The following is a 19,510-nucleotide window of genomic DNA, read 5'->3' on the forward strand; positions in this document are numbered from 1 at the left end:
GATCAATATTTGATACAATCATCGTGATATTCAGTAGATATGTTGGGTGAAGGTATATGATCACGAGGACAAAACCATTTAAAAATCACTCCATAATGTGTACTAAAACAGCCTTCCTATGCATGAACAGTCCTATGCCAAACAATGCGTCCTGAAATATGGGGCCAATAGTCCTGATATATCTATAGCAGCAGCCTAAAGGTCAAATATTCATTAAAGAATTCCTTAGAAATCAATGGTATGTACTAGAGGTCTGCAATCTTCTGAGGTTGTCCTCCAGAATGAGATTAAACTTTCATATGCTGGTACCTATGGTCAATTATGAAGTCTGTCACTATTTTTTTAAATATGGAAAATCTATATCTTCATTCAAATGCTACCAATATTGACACAGAGAGTATGCAGATGCTCGATATCATGTTCCAAATGGTGTGCAGATGTCCACACTAGGGGTGTAACGGTACGTGTATTTGTCCCGCAAATTTACGGTACGGCCGTCACAGTGAGGTACGTGCAGCCATAGAAACGAAAGAAAAATACGCCTCACAGCGCAAACACACCAGTCGCACATGCAGGCACTCGCGAGGTCCGTGCGAGAACAGCGCGCGTGGCCAGGCACACCGAGGCACTTATACATTGGAACAGCTGCAGGGTCATTACAATTTTACAGTTTTCTTTCGTTTTCTTGTTCGCCCAATAATGTTAACCAAATGAAACCAATGGAAAGAAACACACCAACAAACACACCAACATTCTCCCCCGCCGGACTCAAGTAGGGTAAATCTGCAGTGCCGCAGCCCCATACATTGCCGGACTCACAGGCACAGCTGATCAAATAAAAAAAATAAACATATTTTTCCTTTATTATTATAATATAATTATCATAATTATATAGACTTGTTAGTTTAACACCTGTATTTACGGACAGGTGTGTGATGACGTCACGTGACTGAGAGGAATGGCGTGCTGAGTGCTCTGCACAGCTCTGTCCTTAGAATATAGTATTTTGCTTCTAAATGATCATCTATTTAAACTGAAGAACTGGATTATTTTGTTCAAACATAGTTGCCTGTCTGCATGTCTATTTCTGGCTCTTGCCGAGAAACCCGAACCCAGACAAAGAAAGGTGAACGGCGTGCAGCAATCAAACAAATCATGTCAAGCGAGGACACACCTGCCTGGGCGCAGCTACTCCTAACGGAGGTGAGCGACCTTAAATTATCGGTTGAAAGAAGACTGGATGAACTTGGCAATTCAATGAAAGACCTAAAAAAAGAGACACGGGCTATTCTGAACAGAGTCTCTAATGCAGAGGGAAGAATCGGAGATCTAGAAGACCAGTGTGCGGCCAATAGAAAAACCCTGCAGGTCCAAGCCAAAGAACTGAACACGCTACAAACAAAGTTTAGTAACTTGGAAGCACAAAATCGGAGAAATAATCTGATCTTTGTTGGCCTGGCAGAAGGACTGGAGACAGGCAACCCAGACAAGATGATGGCCGACATATTAAAATATATTCTGGATGGTAAAGACGACGAGCCAACACCAGAAATTGAAAGTCAGCACCGTAGCCCACGTCCCCGCCCGGCTCCAGGTGAGCCACCGCGGCCGTATCTGGTGCGCATACGGAGATGGAGCGACAGACAGAGGATCCTCCAGGCCGTGGCGATGAAAAGGCAACTATCCTGGCAAGGACAACCACTGAGAGTCTTCCAGGATCTACCAACGGAGATTAAAAAAAAGCGCGCAGAATATGATGACATCAGAGCGAAACTCCGCAAAGAAACGTCCCTGCGCTATGGAATACTTTACCCAGCGAGGCTCGTTATCACCATTGATGAGGTGAAATATATCTACAACAACGCATCGGAGGCTGTTGAAGATTTGAAGAAACGATTACCCAAGATCTTTGGTTGACATGAGAGTGAGATGACCAGAGGCATAACTGCACCAGCGTCACTGTAAGCCCCCCTGCTTTATTTTTAATTTTTTCTTCTATACCTTCATTCATTATGCTTTACGGCTGGGAGTGGGACTGATGGAATTATTGAGATATTATTTATGTTACACAATGAACAAGTGGAAAATGAACTAATCACACTCTCTCCCTCATAAACATAACGCTGGTGCCCGCATCGCGTATTTTTATTTTTTATTTGCGCAAGTTGATTGAACTTTGAGAGAACGGAGCTGTGTAGGATGCAGCACGGCCGCGCCTGCTCTGCTCGCGGACAAGGGATGGACATTAAGTCTATCTCTGTTTTGTTTACTGTTTTTCCTTTGCCTAATGGCTTACTTTATGTATGTGTATGTCTTGTACTTTTTATTTTTTTGTCTATCCATACATGTTGTTGCATAGTTTACAAGGAGGAAGCTGTAAAGTTGCTTGATAAAAATAATGGGACCTAATCATGTAAATCTGATTAGCTGGAATGTGAAAGGTATTTCAAACAAAACGAAAAGATATAAAATTATTACATATTTGAAATCCCTATCATGTGATTTGGCAATGCTCCAGGAGACTCATCTTAATGAAATAGAATCAGTTAAATTGAAACAAAGATGGGTAGGTCAAGTGTTCTCAGCACCAGGCAGTGGAGCCTCTAGAGGGGTAAGCATCCTGATTTCAAAGAAAATATCATTTAAACTTTCAAAACAAATAGTTGATAAAGATGGTAGATATATAATTTTGTCAGGTATTTTACTAAATGAAAAATGTACCTTAGTAAATGTATATGCTCCTAATACGGGACAGAATACTTTTTTGTCAAAGCTGAATCTGGTGCTGGCAGAATTTGCAGATTATCCCATTCTGATGGGTGGGGACCTAAATTTGGTTAGCAATGCCTCGATTGATAGGTCTGGGCGTCCCCTCCCACTAGACGGAGCATTGTCAAGTGCACTTAAAGAAATGCAAAACTCACTTGCATTAACCGATATTTGGCGTGTTGTCAACCCTGACACACGTGAATATACCTTTTACTCCCACGCTCATAATTCATATTCCAGGATTGACTATTTTCTCTTCTCACAATCCTTGGTGGGTAATGTAATTGATTGCAAAATTCATAACATACTTTTATCAGACCATGCGCCCCTGTCAGTCCTTTTTACTCCTGCTGTAATTAACAATAAAACCAAACAATGGAGATTTAATAACTCCTTATTGAAAGATCAAGTTTTTGTGTCTATGATTGAGGAGAAAACACAGGAGTACATTAGTATTAATCTTACATCAGTCCAGTCAGTGCAGACTGTATGGGAGGCTTATAAGGCAACCTGTAGGGGCTGGATTATAAGCTACTCAACAGCTAAGAAAAAGAAAAAAATGGCAAGGAAACATGGTCTGATTACTGAACTTAAGTCCTTGGAAACTAGTCATATGTTGGACCCTGACAATTTAGAACTGAAAAAAGCAGTGTTGGTTATAAAAACAGAATTACAAGCAATTCTACATGAGGAAAATGCATTTGCCCTCTTTCAGTTGCGTCGAAAATATTATGAATCTGGCGATAAGGCTGGTAAAATGCTTGCTCTCAGACTGAAGCAGCAAGAAAATCGTCAATCAATCTCTAGCATATATGATGAAGATGGCTCTCTGATTTGTGAACAACTTCAAATCAATAAAGCATTCACTAAATTTTATAGCACACTGTATAAATCAGAATGTTGTACGAGTGAAGAGGAAATGGAAAACATTTTCAGAGATATAAATCTCCCAACCCTCTCTGAAGAAGAAAGGGAATCACTAGATACACCTATCACGGAAAATGAAATTAAATCAGCTATCAAATCCCTCTCAACCGGTAAAACACCGGGTGATGATGGTTATACAAGTGAATTTCTTAAGTGTTTCCAAGTCACTCTTACACCACTTCTAATATTGCTGTTTAATGATATAGTGGCCAATCAATCCATGCCGCTAACCATGCGGCAAGCTACTATTTCATTGATTCCAAAACCTGGCAAGGATCACTTGCAAATGTGTAATTTCAGACCTTTGAGTATTTTAAATAATGATTATAAGTTGTTTGCGAAGGTCCTTGCAGGGCGATTGGAAAATGTTATAGCCTCATTGATTCATATTGATCAGGCTGGCTTTGTAAAGGGTCGTTTAGCTTCAAATAACATGAGGAGGCTAATGCATGTCATGTCAAGGGCGGGGGCCTCCCATCATCCAGCGATGGCAATATCGCTGGATGCTGAGAAAGCCTTTGATCGAGTGGAGTGGAAATATCTGTTTTATGTACTACCTAAATACGGATTTGGTCCGGTTCTCATGAACTGGATAAAGGCACTTTACCATGAACCGGTTACGTCAGTCAGAACAAATGGTATAAGGTCTGATCCATTCCATCTCTATCGATCTACCCGCCAAGGATGTCCGGTTTCACCGCACATTTTTATTCTTTCCCTCGAACCACTTGCCTGTGCTATACGTGCTCATAAAGAAATCAGTGGTATTCGTATTGGTAGTTGTGAGTATAAGGCCAGCCTGTTTGCTGATGACATATTATTAACACTAACAAATCCTAGCCATTCCATCTCTCAAGTGCTAAAGCTTATAGATACATTTGGTAAATGTTCGGGCTATAAAGTGAATTATAGTAAAAGTGAAGCTATTCCACTTAACAACCTAACTTTTCAATCACATCTGGGTTCTGCTCCTTTCAATTGGAAGCCAAAAGGAATTAAATACCTGGGAATTAAAATCCGATCTCCCATTGAAAAAATGGTTGAGTTAAATACATCTGACCTTTTAAAGAATATAAAGGAGGACATCAAAAGATGGACAGTCTTGCCTTTATCCCTTTGGGGCAGATCTGATATTATAAAAATGAATTTGTTACCAAGGCTAGCTTTTTTGATGTCCTCTATACCTTTAAAGTTCCCTCCTAGTTGGTTCAAAGAAATAAACAAATTATTTGCTGGCTTCCTATGGAACAACAGAAAACCTAGAATCAGCCATAAAAAACTTATAAAACCAAGAAATAGTGGAGGAATAGGACTACCAGATATCCACCAATATTATATAGCATATAACTCAAGATACCCCTTGCAGTGGGCTTACAATAGTGTGAGACAGATTGGCAGCTGGGAATGGCTTGAAGAACAAATTATAGAAGAACATAACAAAGATCTATCTCTTTCAATGTTGTGGTATAACCCAAAAATCACTCCCAGACTGGACAATCCGCTTTTAGAATTTTCATGTGAGATAGTGAAAATCTTACATAAACGCCTGACCTTTAGTGGATATTCCTTACCATCATGTCCATTATGGAAAAACCCTTTGCTCTCTGCAGGAGGTAAACTCCTTAAAAATAATGTATGGCAACAACATAATATAACACAGGTGGGCCAAGTGATCAAAAGGGGAAATATGATACCTTTTAATGAACTTAAAACACAGTTTGGGCTGAAAGACACAGAATTTTTATCTTATTTACAAATACAATCGGTTATTAAATCATTGTTGTCTAAAGGCATAGCTATAGGAACAAACGGAGTCATGGAAGAGACATTAAGGGGAATTACAGGCAGGAAAGGCATTGTTTCTGCAATGTATAAACTATCATGTTCAACCACCCCTGATACCAATACCCAAACTAAAGTCCAATGGGAGCGAGACATGGGTATATCCATATCTGAAACACAATGGGAAGCAGCACTTAGGAATAGTACAAAAATATCAAAATGTGTTAGATATAAAATTATACAATTAAAGATACTACACAGGGCCTATATAACACCCTGTACATTGAATAAAATGAATCACACCCTACCCAAATTGTGCTGGCATGGGTGTGGAGTAGAGGGTACGCTCATGCACTTGCTGTGGCACTGCCCACTTGTTAGGAAATTTTGGTTGGACATTGCTGAGGACCTGTCAGTTACTCTCCAAATTGACATTAATCCTTGCCCTATAATGTGTATATTGGGTGTAAAAATGGACACTGCTCAAGCAAAGATTGTAAATAATACTGTAGCACTGGCTTTTCTAGCATGCAAACGGATTATTTTAATGAACTGGAAAGAACGCAAACCGAACTGCTTCAGTATGGAGAACTGGCGCAAGGACTTCATGGACTTGCTATCGATGGAACAGGCTGCTCTGTCTCTTCAAGAGAGTGATAGGCCCGATGGCCTTCAAGGTCCCCTGAACTTTATTAGATCACTATCTGGAATAAGTTTGTCTACTGAACCTTTGTAACGCTCTGCAACCCCCCCCCTCGCCCCTTGTTGTTATTGTTATTATTATCATTTCTTGTCTTGTTTTGTCGTGTATGTATTGTCTTGTTTGAGAAAAATAAAAAAACTTTAAATATCAAAAAAATAAATATAATATATAAATTAAAAAAATTTATTTTATATTAACACTCGAAACTCGTCATTGCCCGCCATGCTCATTCTGCCGAAGACGCCGTAACACGTCTTTGATATCAATATTTTAAAAATCTGTGATCGAAATCATATTTCTCCTCCGGGGACCTGAGATATACTGCTGAGCTCCACTCAACTCTCTAACGGTTCAAGAGCGCCATCTGGTGGCCGATTGGCAGATCGCCCAACAGGAAGTGCTCACCCATATTTCGTCCGGGCACTCGCGATCGTTAGCAGGACTCCATCTCGACACACTGGATAATCAATCGCTCGCCCTAACTCAATAAACAACGTTATTTGGACGTATATAGTATTATACAACCTGGAAATGGTTAATCTAGATCAACATCCCATAATAGAAAACTGTCTACTCCAAGCTGATCGCCCAACGGCCCGAGGAGACTGGGGTAAGTTTCAGCGTTTATTATTACCGTGTTCAATATAAACTGCTCTGGTGATCATATCACCCACACTAGATGAATCATCTAACGTTGCCCACGGAATTATAAACTACCCCCCGCCCATCCGGTCAACATCAGATGATGAGTAGTAACTTCTAGAACCACCTCCAGTTGACATTTTTTATCTGGCACCGATCGCTATCAAACTGTATTTCATCATCAATATAATGCATTTGGGGCTATAAATCAAGTTCTGGAGAAAGCTGCAGAAAACGATAAAAACATACTTATACTTTAGACCGTATTTTAGTATGAATATGTGAATGAAAAAGTATAACGTTGCTACATCCTGAACAATAGATATAGGACATTGAATGGATCATAATAATGTCAATTTAGCAATACAATTTAAAAAGTTATAGCCCTGCAAAGAAGGGGAACTTCTCCATAGACAAATAGAGATGGCGAGGGATGGTAAATTATGAATTTAACCATGGCGATCAAAGTGTTAATAATAATTATTATAAATATTTTGTTTCTGTTGTACCGAACTTGTACCGAACCGTGACCCCAATACCGAGGTACGTACCGAACCGTGGCTTCTGTGTACCGTTATACCCCTAATCCACACTGACATCCAGTGTCTTACTGTAATTAGTACTGTATGCACAACATTTTAATTGTTGTGAATTATTTTTAAGTTTAAACAGACAAAAATATCCCAGTCTGGCACATGTGATGTCATTGCCTCAAGGTGTAAGGTGTATGGAAGGCCTTGTCATGCAGTGGCCTAAAGGTTAGAGAAGTGGCCTTGTGACCAGAAGGTTGCTGGTTTGATCCCCCAGGCCAGAAGGAAAAGTCACTCAAACTCTACAATAGTTTATAGTTGTCCCCCTGTCCAAAATCCATGGTGTTATTGGGCGTAAAAATCGGTAACCTGTAAAGGAATTTCTGGACATGAGTCTACAGTGCATGAAAACATGTTCATCAGAAACTGAGGTCATGTCCACGCGGAGACGAGTTTGGGTGTATCCGCCAAAGTATTTGATCTTATGCACATTTCGTCCACATGGAACCGCGTTCTGGGAGCCTGAATACGCTATTTTCTGAAAACGGGTCCCACAGTGAACAAATCTGAAGACACCGTAGTACGCATCTTTCCTGAACTGATGACACAATAGCCCACCTCTCCCTTAACCCGCATGCGCCAACCTAACCAACAATCTAGCGTTGGCTCAAAAGCACAGAACCGGACGACACAAGTTGTTCCGCTAGCGATAACAACAATAATAAGGTTTCAAAATAAAGTCTAAAACACCGAAGCTATTGAAAGACTTTTATTTTATTTTATTATATTATTATTATTATTATATTTCTTGAGACGATTTTAGTGTTCACAGAAAACGTATATATTTTTAATAAACTAAATCGGTTCCGTGTGGATGTGGCCTGAGTCTTTCACAAGTCTCTCTGCCCTGAGTTGAACGTTAATTGGCTGGATGTGATGTAAGGGTTGCCAGAGAGTGGAGATTGCTCGGCCTAATCTTTATCTGCAACTGTGAAGAAAAACCCCATTGGATTAAACAGAATGAATAGACACGTAAAAAAAACATTAAAAAAAGAAAAAGTAAAAGAAATAAAATTTGTTTAATAAAAATAAAAAAATTAATTATTTAGAATTCGAATGTTAACGTAACGAACGAACATTCGGGCTCAGCCTTTGGTCGCTTTCACACAGGGGCTGTTTGGTCCGGACTTTCGGACCAGAATTCGATAGTCCGGTTTTTCGGGTCTGTGTGAATGCGTGTCGAACTCGGTCCGCGGACCAAACAGTCGAACTCTAGTCCGCCTGAAAACGTCGGACTCGGTTCAGCTTCATCGAACCAAACGCAAACCAAATATAGGAAGTGATTATTATTACCACTGCTCGCAGCACTCACTGCAAAACAAGCACACTGCATCTAATCTATCTATCTATCTATCTATCTATCCATCTATCCATCTATCTATCTATCTATCTATCTATCTATCTATCTATCTATCTATCTATCTATCTATCTATCTATCTATCTATCTATATATCTGTGCATCTTGGGAAGAAGGAAGAAAAAACGCGGCTTATTATTATTACCGAGGCACGCAGCTTATTATATTATTAATAAAACAGCTACTTGTGGGCACTCATAAAAACACTGTGGTCTACAAGTTGTTTAGCGAGAGGATGGTGGTAATGTGCTTCAATAGAACAATGGATCAATGCCATGGCTCCGCTGATCTGGAGGGCTCCGCAGTCCACACACATTTCCACTGTCCAATAGACAAGCGCCCTTTTCGACCGTGTGACATTGTTCAGAAGGTCTCGGTCCGCCTCACAGATATCTGTGTGAACGCAGGAGAACCAAATGAAGAATGCAACAATGTTGCAACTTCACCCCCAGAACCGCACAGAGTCCACCAAAACTATATGTGAAAGCGACCTTAGTGCCCAGAGAAGGAGAGTCCTGCTGCTATGATGTCACCAACACCAGGCCTCTGGAGGACGAGGCCCTGGAGAAAGAAACATCCATCTTCTCACCAGTGGACCAGGCACGTGCACACATAGAGGCCAAGGGGTGCCTGAGCACCTGCCTTTTTGAGCCTCATCAAAAAAGTGCCCTCTTTGAAAAAAAATTTAAAACTTTATTTTTTTATTTTTTTTACCGTTACGCATTTAGACTGCCCTTCCAACTGAAAAATTTCAGGATAGAATCAAAATATTAGGTAAAGAGAGAGCGATGCCCCATATTCCATTGCAGTTTGCACGGCCTCCTCAGCGTGCCTCTCCGCGGACCTATATATTTTATGCATAGCGTGGGTGATGATGATGATGATAGAAACCGCTGTGGCGCATACAGTTGAATGCTGGTATTACACTCATTGAGGGACACGAAGAAGTCAAGTCCGATGGGATTTGGGAATCTCAAATACAAATCGGGATTGGAATAAAAAATGGATTTATATTAAAAAAAAAGTTGTTCAATAATATTATTAGTCATTAGCCTCTAGGCTACTATTTGGTCAAAAGCCATAGTGGTTGTTTATAGAATTATTCTGAACTGTATTGAATATTTTATCTTGTAATATTTAATGTAGTTCGGGATATTTCATACTCTCAAAACAACATTAATTCTCAGATTTTTTGACACTGTTGTACTCGAGCTCTATTGAATAGAATAGAATATAAATACTTTAATCATCCCGAGGGAAATGTGCCACTACAAATCGCTCACAGTAAACATTTAGGTAGACGAAACAAAGTCACGAATAAGAATAACAAAAGAAATGGCCAAAGAATAAAATAAGCCTATGAATAAATAATAATAATAAAAAATAGCGGTTGGGTGGCGTAGCGGAGCTTGCGCTCGTCACCAATGCAAGAGACTCCGGTCTCGACTCCCCGAGTCGGCGTTGCCTCCGGCTTGGGCCAGTCGTCATACTAATACAATTGGCAGAGGTAGCGGGTGGAAAGTCGATGGGTGAGGATTGGACGTTGTGGACAGCGACTCCTACAGGTCGGTTGGGTGACGCCTGCACAGCAGAGACAGGAAGTATCGGGGGCAGCATGAGCCTCCCACGTGTTACTCCTCGCCACTGAGAGTCCGTGCTGTCTGGTGAAAAGATGTGACAGGCTGCCTCCTCGTGTACCGGAGGGGACACGTGATGCAAGGCTTCTATCCTCACTACAGCCGACCAGTGGGAGGCATAGTCTAGCAACGTTCAAGACAGGGGAGGGGAGAATTGGCAATATGTAATCAGGATGGGAGAAAAATAGAAAAAAATAAGGAGAAAAGGGGATACAAAAAATATATAATAATAATAAAATACGGTCCGGTATTTACATTTCCTATGTTATGTATACATTCTAATATAGAATATACAGTAAAAATATACAGAAATCGACAGTAAGTCATATTGAACAATGTTGTTTTAAAAGTTCGTAAAGCTAAAGTATTGTAAAAAGCTAAAATGTGCAAATCATCCACCTCGAGCAATGTATTCCATTGCAACATAGCCTAATGGATGCACAAGCCACTACCTGAAGACTGCAGGAATGAAGAAGGCCACGTGCTTCATCACCGCCAGGGGACAGACGCCGGCTCGTCCTCCCCCCGTCCTCCAACCCTCGGAGTGCAGAACGTCCCTGCTCAGGCTCCTTCAGCTCGTCCTCCCCCCGTCCTCCAGCCCTCGGAGTGCAGAACAGAGGCGTCTCAGTGAGGTCCCTGCTCAGGCTCCGTCAGCCGCCGAGTGCACTATTGGGCTACTACTCAAAGGCCAATGTCGATGCCTTGATGATCCGATGGCGGGCTGCTGTACCAGCCGCGTGAATACTGGGGTCCCTAATGGGGTCGTACTTCCGCGTTCGGTTTGCGCGATCCGATTGGCCACTGACGTTTCTGGTCATGTGACATGTGCACCAATCGCGTGATGCCTAGTTCTGCGCCTATTTCCGGTCCAACAGCCTGCAAACTACCTAACGCCTAGTTTATCACAGCTTAGGCGACTCTTTCGAAGTTGGTTAAGGTTAGAGTTTGGAATCAGGGCGGGCGTTCTATCGCCCTGCTCTAAGACAAACTCTAACCTTAACCAACTTCGAAAGGGCGCCTAAAGCTTAACCGGTGGCAGAACTAGGCGTCACACGATTGGCGCACATGTCACATGACCAGAAACGTCAGTGGCCAATCAGATCGCGCAAACTGAAAGCGGAAGTACAGTACAACCCGCCTAGGGAAAGTATTCAGGCGTAGCGGCCAGAAAAGGCATGTGCTGTGCTGCACAACGTGTCACTGAGACGAGGCTCACCTTCCCCCTCGCTGCTGCACGCCATGACATCAATCACGCTGCTGGGCGAGTGCCTGCCCGGGGAGGCCATGTGATTGAAACCATACTAATATAGTATCAGCTTGCACGGGACATTCTAGCCTGGCAAGTTAACATGTCGATTTTTGAAATCCATCCATCACTTTTTCCTCTAGCGCCACCATCAGTCAAAACGGAGAACATTATATCTTGAAAAGCAATGGCCTGATTACCATAAAATGTTGTGCTCATTCATGACCCAAAGAGGGAGCAGCGGTTTTGATTAACCTACTGTAAGAGCTTTCCTCTAGCGCCACCATCAGGCCAAGCTTTCAGTTTTTAAATGAGTATCTCCTGCTCATCTGTTGTGAATATTAATGACCACCTGAGAAACGACTCCTATTGTTTTGTTTTCATCCAACCTTTTCTCTAGCGCCACCATCAGGCCAAACTGACATCAATATATCTTGACTTTTCCTCTAGTGGCACCATAATGTATAATGCCATAACACCTAATGCTTAATGTATAATGCCATAGTGCTTAATACATACTGTCTAATGCCATAGTGCTTAATGCATACTGTCTAATGCCATAGTGCTTAATACATACTGTCTAATGCCATAGTGCTTAATAATACATACTGTCTAATGCCATAGTGCTTAATGCATACTGTCTAATGCCATAGTGCTTAATGCATACTGTCTAATGCCATAGTGCTTAATGCATACTGTCTAATGCCATAGTGCTTAATGCATACTGTCTAATGCCATAGTGCTTAATGCATACTGTCTAATGCCATAGTGCTTAATGCATAATGTCTAATGCCATAGTGCTTAATACATACTGTCTAACGCCATAGTGCTTAATAATACATACTGTCTAATGCCATAGTGCTTAATACATACTGTCTAATGCCATAGTGCTTAATGCATACTGTCTAATGCCATAGTGCTTAATGCATAATGTCTAATGCCATAGTGCTTAATAATACATACTGTCTAATGCCATAGTGCTTAATACATACTGTCTAATGCCATAGTGCTTAATGCATACTGTCTAATGCCATAGTGCTTAATGCATAATGTCTAATGCCATAGTGCTTAATGCATACTGTCTAATGCCATAGTGCTTAATACATACTGTCTAATGCCATAGTGCTTAATGCATAATGTCTAATGCCATAGTGCTTAATGCATAATGTCTAATGCCATAGTGCTTAATAATACATACTGTCTAATGCCATAGTGCTTAATGCATAATGTCTAATGCCATAGTGCTTAATAATACATACTGTCTAATGCCATAGTGCTTAATACATACTGTCTAATGCCATAGTGCTTAATGCATACTGTCTAATGCCATAGTGCTTAATACATACTGTCTAATGCCATAGTGCTTAATAATACATACTGTCTAATGCCATAGTGCTTAATGCATACTGTCTAATGCCATAGTGCTTAATGCATACTGTCTAATGCCATAGTGCTTAATGCATACTGTCTAATGCCATAGTGCTTAATGCATAATGTCTAATGCCATAGTGCTTAATAATACATACTGTCTAATGCCATAGTGCTTAATACATACTGTCTAATGCCATAGTGCTTAATGCATACTGTCTAATGCCATAGTGCTTAATGCATACTGTCTAATGCCATAGTTCTTAATGCATAATGTCTAATGCCATAGTGCTTAATAATACATACTGTCTAATGCCATAGTGCTTAATACATACTATCTAATGCCATAGTGCTTAATGCATAATGTCTAATGCCATAGTGCTTAATGCATACTGTCTAATGCCATAGTGCTTAATACATACTGTCTAATGCCATAGTGCTTAATGCATAATGTCTAATGCCATAGTGCTTAATGCATAATGTCTAATGCCATAGTGCTTAATAATACATACTGTCTAATGCCATAGTGCTTAATACATACTGTCTAATGCCATAGTGCTTAATACATACTGTCTAATGCCATAGTGCTTAATACATACTGTCTAATGCCATAGTGCTTAATAATACATACTGTCTAATGCCATAGTGCTTAATGCATACTGTCTAATGCCATAGTGCTTAATGCATACTGTCTAATGCCATAGTGCTTAATGCATACTGTCTAATGCCATAGTGCTTAATGCATAATGTCTAATGCCATAGTGCTTAATAATACATACTGTCTAATGCCATAGTGCTTAATACATACTGTCTAATGCCATAGTGCTTAATGCATACTGTCTAATGCCATAGTGCTTAATGCATAATGTCTAATGCCATAGTGCTTAATGCATACTGTCTAATGCCATAGTGCTTAATACATACTGTCTAATGCCATAGTGCTTAATGCATAATGTCTAATGCCATAGTGCTTAATGCATAATGTCTAATGCCATAGTGCTTAATAATACATACTGTCTAATGCCATAGTGCTTAATGCATAATGTCTAATGCCATAGTGCTTAATAATACATACTGTCTAATGCCATAGTGCTTAATACATACTGTCTAATGCCATAGTGCTTAATGCATACTGTCTAATGCCATAGTGCTTAATACATACTGTCTAATGCCATAGTGCTTAATAATACATACTGTCTAATGCCATAGTGCTTAATGCATACTGTCTAATGCCATAGTGCTTAATGCATACTGTCTAATGCCATAGTGCTTAATGCATACTGTCTAATGCCATAGTGCTTAATGCATAATGTCTAATGCCATAGTGCTTAATAATACATACTGTCTAATGCCATAGTGCTTAATACATACTGTCTAATGCCATAGTGCTTAATGCATACTGTCTAATGCCATAGTGCTTAATGCATACTGTCTAATGCCATAGTGCTTAATGCATAATGTCTAATGCCATAGTGCTTAATAATACATACTGTCTAATGCCATAGTGCTTAATACATACTGTCTAATGCCATAGTGCTTAATGCATAATGTCTAATGCCATAGTGCTTAATGCATACTGTCTAATGCCATAGTGCTTAATACATACTGTCTAATGCCATAGTGCTTAATGCATAATGTCTAATGCCATAGTGCTTAATGCATAATGTCTAATGCCATAGTGCTTAATAATACATACTGTCTAATGCCATAGTGCTTAATACATACTGTCTAATGCCATAGTGCTTAATACATACTGTCTAATGCCATAGTGCTTAATGCATAATGTCTAATGCCATAGTGCTTAATGCATACTGTCTAATGCCATAGTGCTTAATGCATACTGTCTAATGCCATAGTGCTTAATGCATACTGTCTAATGCCATAGTGCTTAATGTCTTAATGCATAATGTCTAATGCCATAGTGCTTAATGTCTTAATGCATAATGTCTAATGCCATAGTGCTTAATGTCTTAATGCATACTGTCTAATGCCATAGTGCTTAATAATACATACTGTCTAATGCCATAGTGCTTAATGCATACTGTCTAATGCCATAGTGCTTAATGTCTTAATGCATAATGTCTAATGCCATAGTGCTTAATGTCTTAATGCATAATGTCTAATGCCATAGTGCTTAATGTCTTAATGCATAATGTCTAATGCCATAGTGCTTAATGCATAATGTCTAATGCCATAGTGCTTAATGTCTTAATGCATAATGTCTAATGCCATAGTGCTTAATAATACATACTGTCTAATGCCATAGTGCTTAATGTCTTAATGCATAATGTCTAATGCCTTAATGCCTCAATGCATTAATACATAATGTATTAATGCTATAGTGCGTAATGCCTTATTAATGCATACTGTCTAATCATGCCATGTTTTTGCTTAATACTATAATTGCCAAATACTATAATGGCCAATGCCTCAAGGTGAGATGTATGTTTATTGTATTGATAATAATAACACAATGCACATATGTACAGCTCCCCCTGGTATCATGTACAAATTGTATCCCTGATGTACAAATATATATAGCTAACCTAAGTCTACTCTAATTTGCAATGCTCCATACTGAGTCTTAGTCTACCCTGGTATGGAATATCAATACATATAAGATGTGTATACAAATAAGATCTAAGATGCTAGCTAATTAATGAGTGATGAGTGAGTCCTAGAGCAAGGTGTGCCAGAGTCTGCCGGGTTCAGTAGTTAGTGTTAACAGTTCTCTAGCCGTTAGCTGTCCATCCATACCCTATTATGACTGTACCCCAGTTTATTATGATAGTATATTATATTAGGACTGTACCCCAGTGTATTATGACCGTAGCCCAGTGTGATTTTGCCCTTGAGGATCAGTTGAGGTAAAGGATGCTCTTTTGGTCTCTTCTGTCCGTCCCATCTTCTCAGTCATGTGTGCTTACATCATCATCTCACCTCCTCTCACTCCTCTCTCTCTCCCTCCATTCCCCATCCCTCTCTTTCCGTATGTTTCATCACTTTGTACCCCCTCCCTCCTCTCTTCCCCCTCTTCCATCCCAATTGTTTTCCTCCTTGTTCTCCTCACTCCTCACTTCTCTCTCTTCCTCCCTCCGCCTCTCTCCCCTTTGGTCTCTCACCCTCCATCTCTCTCGTTCTCTCCCTACCATCGTCCTCACCCCTCCTCGTCCTCAGATCAAGTCTAGGAGGCGGAGCCAACAGAGGAGCGTGTCCCAGTGTTCCGATGTGATCGGAGCCAAAGGTGACCCCCGCCTGGTCGCCCAGAACGCCCCGTTACACACAGCTGTTGAGCCCAGGAAGAACGGGTGAGGTCATACACTAAGTGACTGTCCACACACACACACACGCACGCACACACACACACACACACACATGCACACACACACGCACACACACACACACACACACACACACACACACACACACACATGCACACACACATGCACACACGCACACACACATACACACACACATGCACACACATTATCCTAAAACTAACCTCCACCTCTTTACCTTTAAGTCTAAGTTTAACACAAACACAAAAAAAACATTTCATGTCTTTATTCATGAATTAATGAATTAATTGTATTTGTAACAACCTAAACTAATCCAAAAATAACAATGACCAGATAAAATACAAAATAATTAACTGAAAGAAAAATAAGTATAAGAACGAAGAATAAAAAAAAAAGTATCCTGTCCGAAAAGTAATAGGAAGAAGCAAGATGCTTATCGGGTCCTTTCAATATATCAACCACTTCATCATTAGTCCTGAGATACATAACCAAGTACACCTTCAAACACAACAACAAAATCATCTACAAACTAAATCACTTTGATGATCAATCAATCGCTAATGAATAATAAGTTATTGTACGATCATTAGGCTACTGTCCATCCAGTATATTTAGAAAGCATAATGTATATGCTGACTAGCATATACAGTCAGATCCATAAATATCTGGATATCAACATAATTTTCATCATTTTAGCTCTGTACACCACCACCACCATGGATTAGAAATTAAATCAATGTGTGCTTTAAGTACAGACTTTCAGGTGAACAGTGTAGGAATTACAACAATTTCTATATCTGGCTCTCTGTATTTTTTTTGGGAATACCAACAAGTATTTTTCACATCAATTAAATTCACATCAGTTCCCATTTTACAATTTACCCCCCCAATCCCCCCCCCCCCCCCCCATAACACAAAAACAAACAAACAAAATGAGAGAGACAAAGAAAAATAACAATAAAAAAGACACACCACTTCCACATTCAAGCTTGTAAGATAAGTCAAGGATTCTTTAGGTTGCATTCATCAACATAGTGATGAATAAGAAAGCCTGCATAAGAAACTACCAACAATCATCAAACAACTAGGTTATCCGTTAAAGTTACAAGTCCTCCAACATGGTTCAGAACAAGACCCCAAACGGACAGAAATCTGTCCTTAGACTCCCTAAGTGAGTATTTAATCTTCTCTAAATGAATGAATTGCATAAGATCGCTCAGCCATACCAAAGCTTGTGGTGGGTGTTTTGATTTCCATTGCAGTAAGATTCTCCTGCTGCGTGCAAGTAAAGTTGCAAAGGCAATTATATTTGTATGCCTTTTTGAGAATCTTAGGGTCTTCTCCAACTGTTATGCCGAATATGGCTGTGAAGGAGTTAGGCTGGTAGTTGATATCAAGGCTCTCTGAGAGAGTTCCAAAGATGGCAGACCAGAAGTTAATTAAATAGAGATGGACAAGACCAAAACATGTGAGATAAATTGGCCGGGGTGTTATGACATCTATCACATAGCTAGCATCTGGAAGGGAATATTATCCTCGCCTAGTCTAGAGTTGGAAAAGTGAGCCCGATGCAACACTTTAAATTGTATTATATTTAATCGTGCACAGGAGGTGCTGTTATTTACCCTTTGTAGCGCACAATCCCAAACATCTTCCTCCATAATCTCCCCTAACTCACTCTCCCAGTCTGCTTTGATTCTATCAAGAGTAACACAATTGAGAGGAGATGTGAATCCGTTCACTCTTGAAATAAGTCTCTAGCTGAATCAGGGGGAGCTTTAAAATGTAATCCTCTAAATCTGGGGTTGAAGACCGATTTGGGAAATTGGCGTCAGGACTTTCTAAGAAAATTACGCACTTGAAAATATCTAAACAAGCTTGACCTGGGGAGATCAAATTGACCTGATAAGGCCTCAAAACTGGCTAGTACAGAATCCATGTATAAATCCTTAAACCTTAAAATGCCACGCCTTTGCCATGAAGAGAATCCGGAGTCTGTTCTAGCAGGAGGTAAATTGTCGTTGTTGCATTATGGGACTTAGGCCCAAAAGGAGCTTAAACCCAAGATTCTGACGGAATTTAAACCATATCTTGAGAGTGTTGTTAGAGACAACAGGGTTATCTGCAAATTGTGAGACAGCAAGAGGAAGTGTTGAAAAGACCAGTGCCGTCGATGAAGACGAGACGCAGGAGGAGGCTTCACTTTGACACCAGTCAGTATCTGGAGCCTGGAGTCCATGAATAATTTTTGGGATATTTGCAGCCCGATAATAATAACAGCGTTATTTCACCTTCATGGTAAATCCTAATGGGAGTTCCTTTGGAACTTCAGCTCGTGGTTTATAGCCCAACGCAGCACGGTGGTGTAGTGGTTAACACTGTCGCCTCACAGCAAGAAGGTCCAGGGTTCGATTCCCGCTTGGGGACCAGGTTTCCATGATGCCAGGTACCCAGGTGGGGTATCTCCCGGGCCTTTCTGTGTGGAGTTTGCATGTTCTCCCCGTGCTCGCAAGGGTTTCCCCCCCCGATAAGATAAACCCAACAACAACAGATCGCTAACGCTGTGGCGTCCTTGACGAAGACGGACAGGAGCACTTGGATTGGTCCCCTGGCGCGGCCCACGTTGACGCCTGTCTGCTCCCGGCTGCCCTTGGGGGGGAAGGATGACGGGATGGGTTAATCGCAGATACAAATCGCATGCATGCATCGCATGCGTGCCGATTGATGACCTCTGAGCAGGTCCTAAATTATTATTATTATTATCTTTCTCTTGACCGTTGGAGAAGCAGACAAGGACTGTGCGGGGGGGGGGACCACCATCCCGCTCCCCTCTGAAAGTCGGTGTCCGGTGGCTCTCCTCAGACCAGGTGGCTCGCGAAAAACCTCTGGACCCATCAGTTGCATCAGCATCTCCGACATGAATGTGACCATAGTCTTGCCAATGCAGCTAACTTGTATTCCCACACAGTTACAGTAGTTGATATCTCTAACATGTCCCCCCTCAGCAGTGGTTCAGATCTGTTACAGTTAATCAGGTGGAATTTCCTAACAAATTAGAATCTGTCTGAGGATCATTGTTCACTCCTTAGGGTTTTGTCACTTGGCGATATGCCATAATAATCTCTCTCTCTCTCTCTCTCTCTCTCTCTCTCTCTCTCTCTCTCTCTCTCTCTCTCTCTCTCTCTCTCT

At 40.7% G+C, this 19,510-nt stretch overlaps 1 protein-coding gene across 1 annotated transcript in view; it reads left to right on the forward strand.

The window, feature by feature from the left end:
* Positions 1-19,510, forward strand: part of LOC311229465 (uncharacterized protein) — a gene marked incomplete at its 3' end in the record, with an annotated part of 202,182 nt that overhangs the window by 166,661 nt on the left and 16,011 nt on the right. The window contains exon 13 of the mRNA XM_084315545.1: positions 16,200-16,330. Coding sequence (XP_084171671.1) covers positions 16,200-16,330 — 131 coding nt within the window. The remainder of the gene's footprint in view (positions 1-16,199; positions 16,331-19,510) is intronic.

The sequence above is a fragment of the Notolepis coatsorum genome (genome assembly GCF_963971535.1).
Source record: "Notolepis coatsorum genome assembly, chromosome: 6".
In the NCBI taxonomy this organism is placed as follows: Eukaryota; Metazoa; Chordata; class Actinopteri; order Aulopiformes; family Paralepididae; genus Notolepis; species Notolepis coatsorum.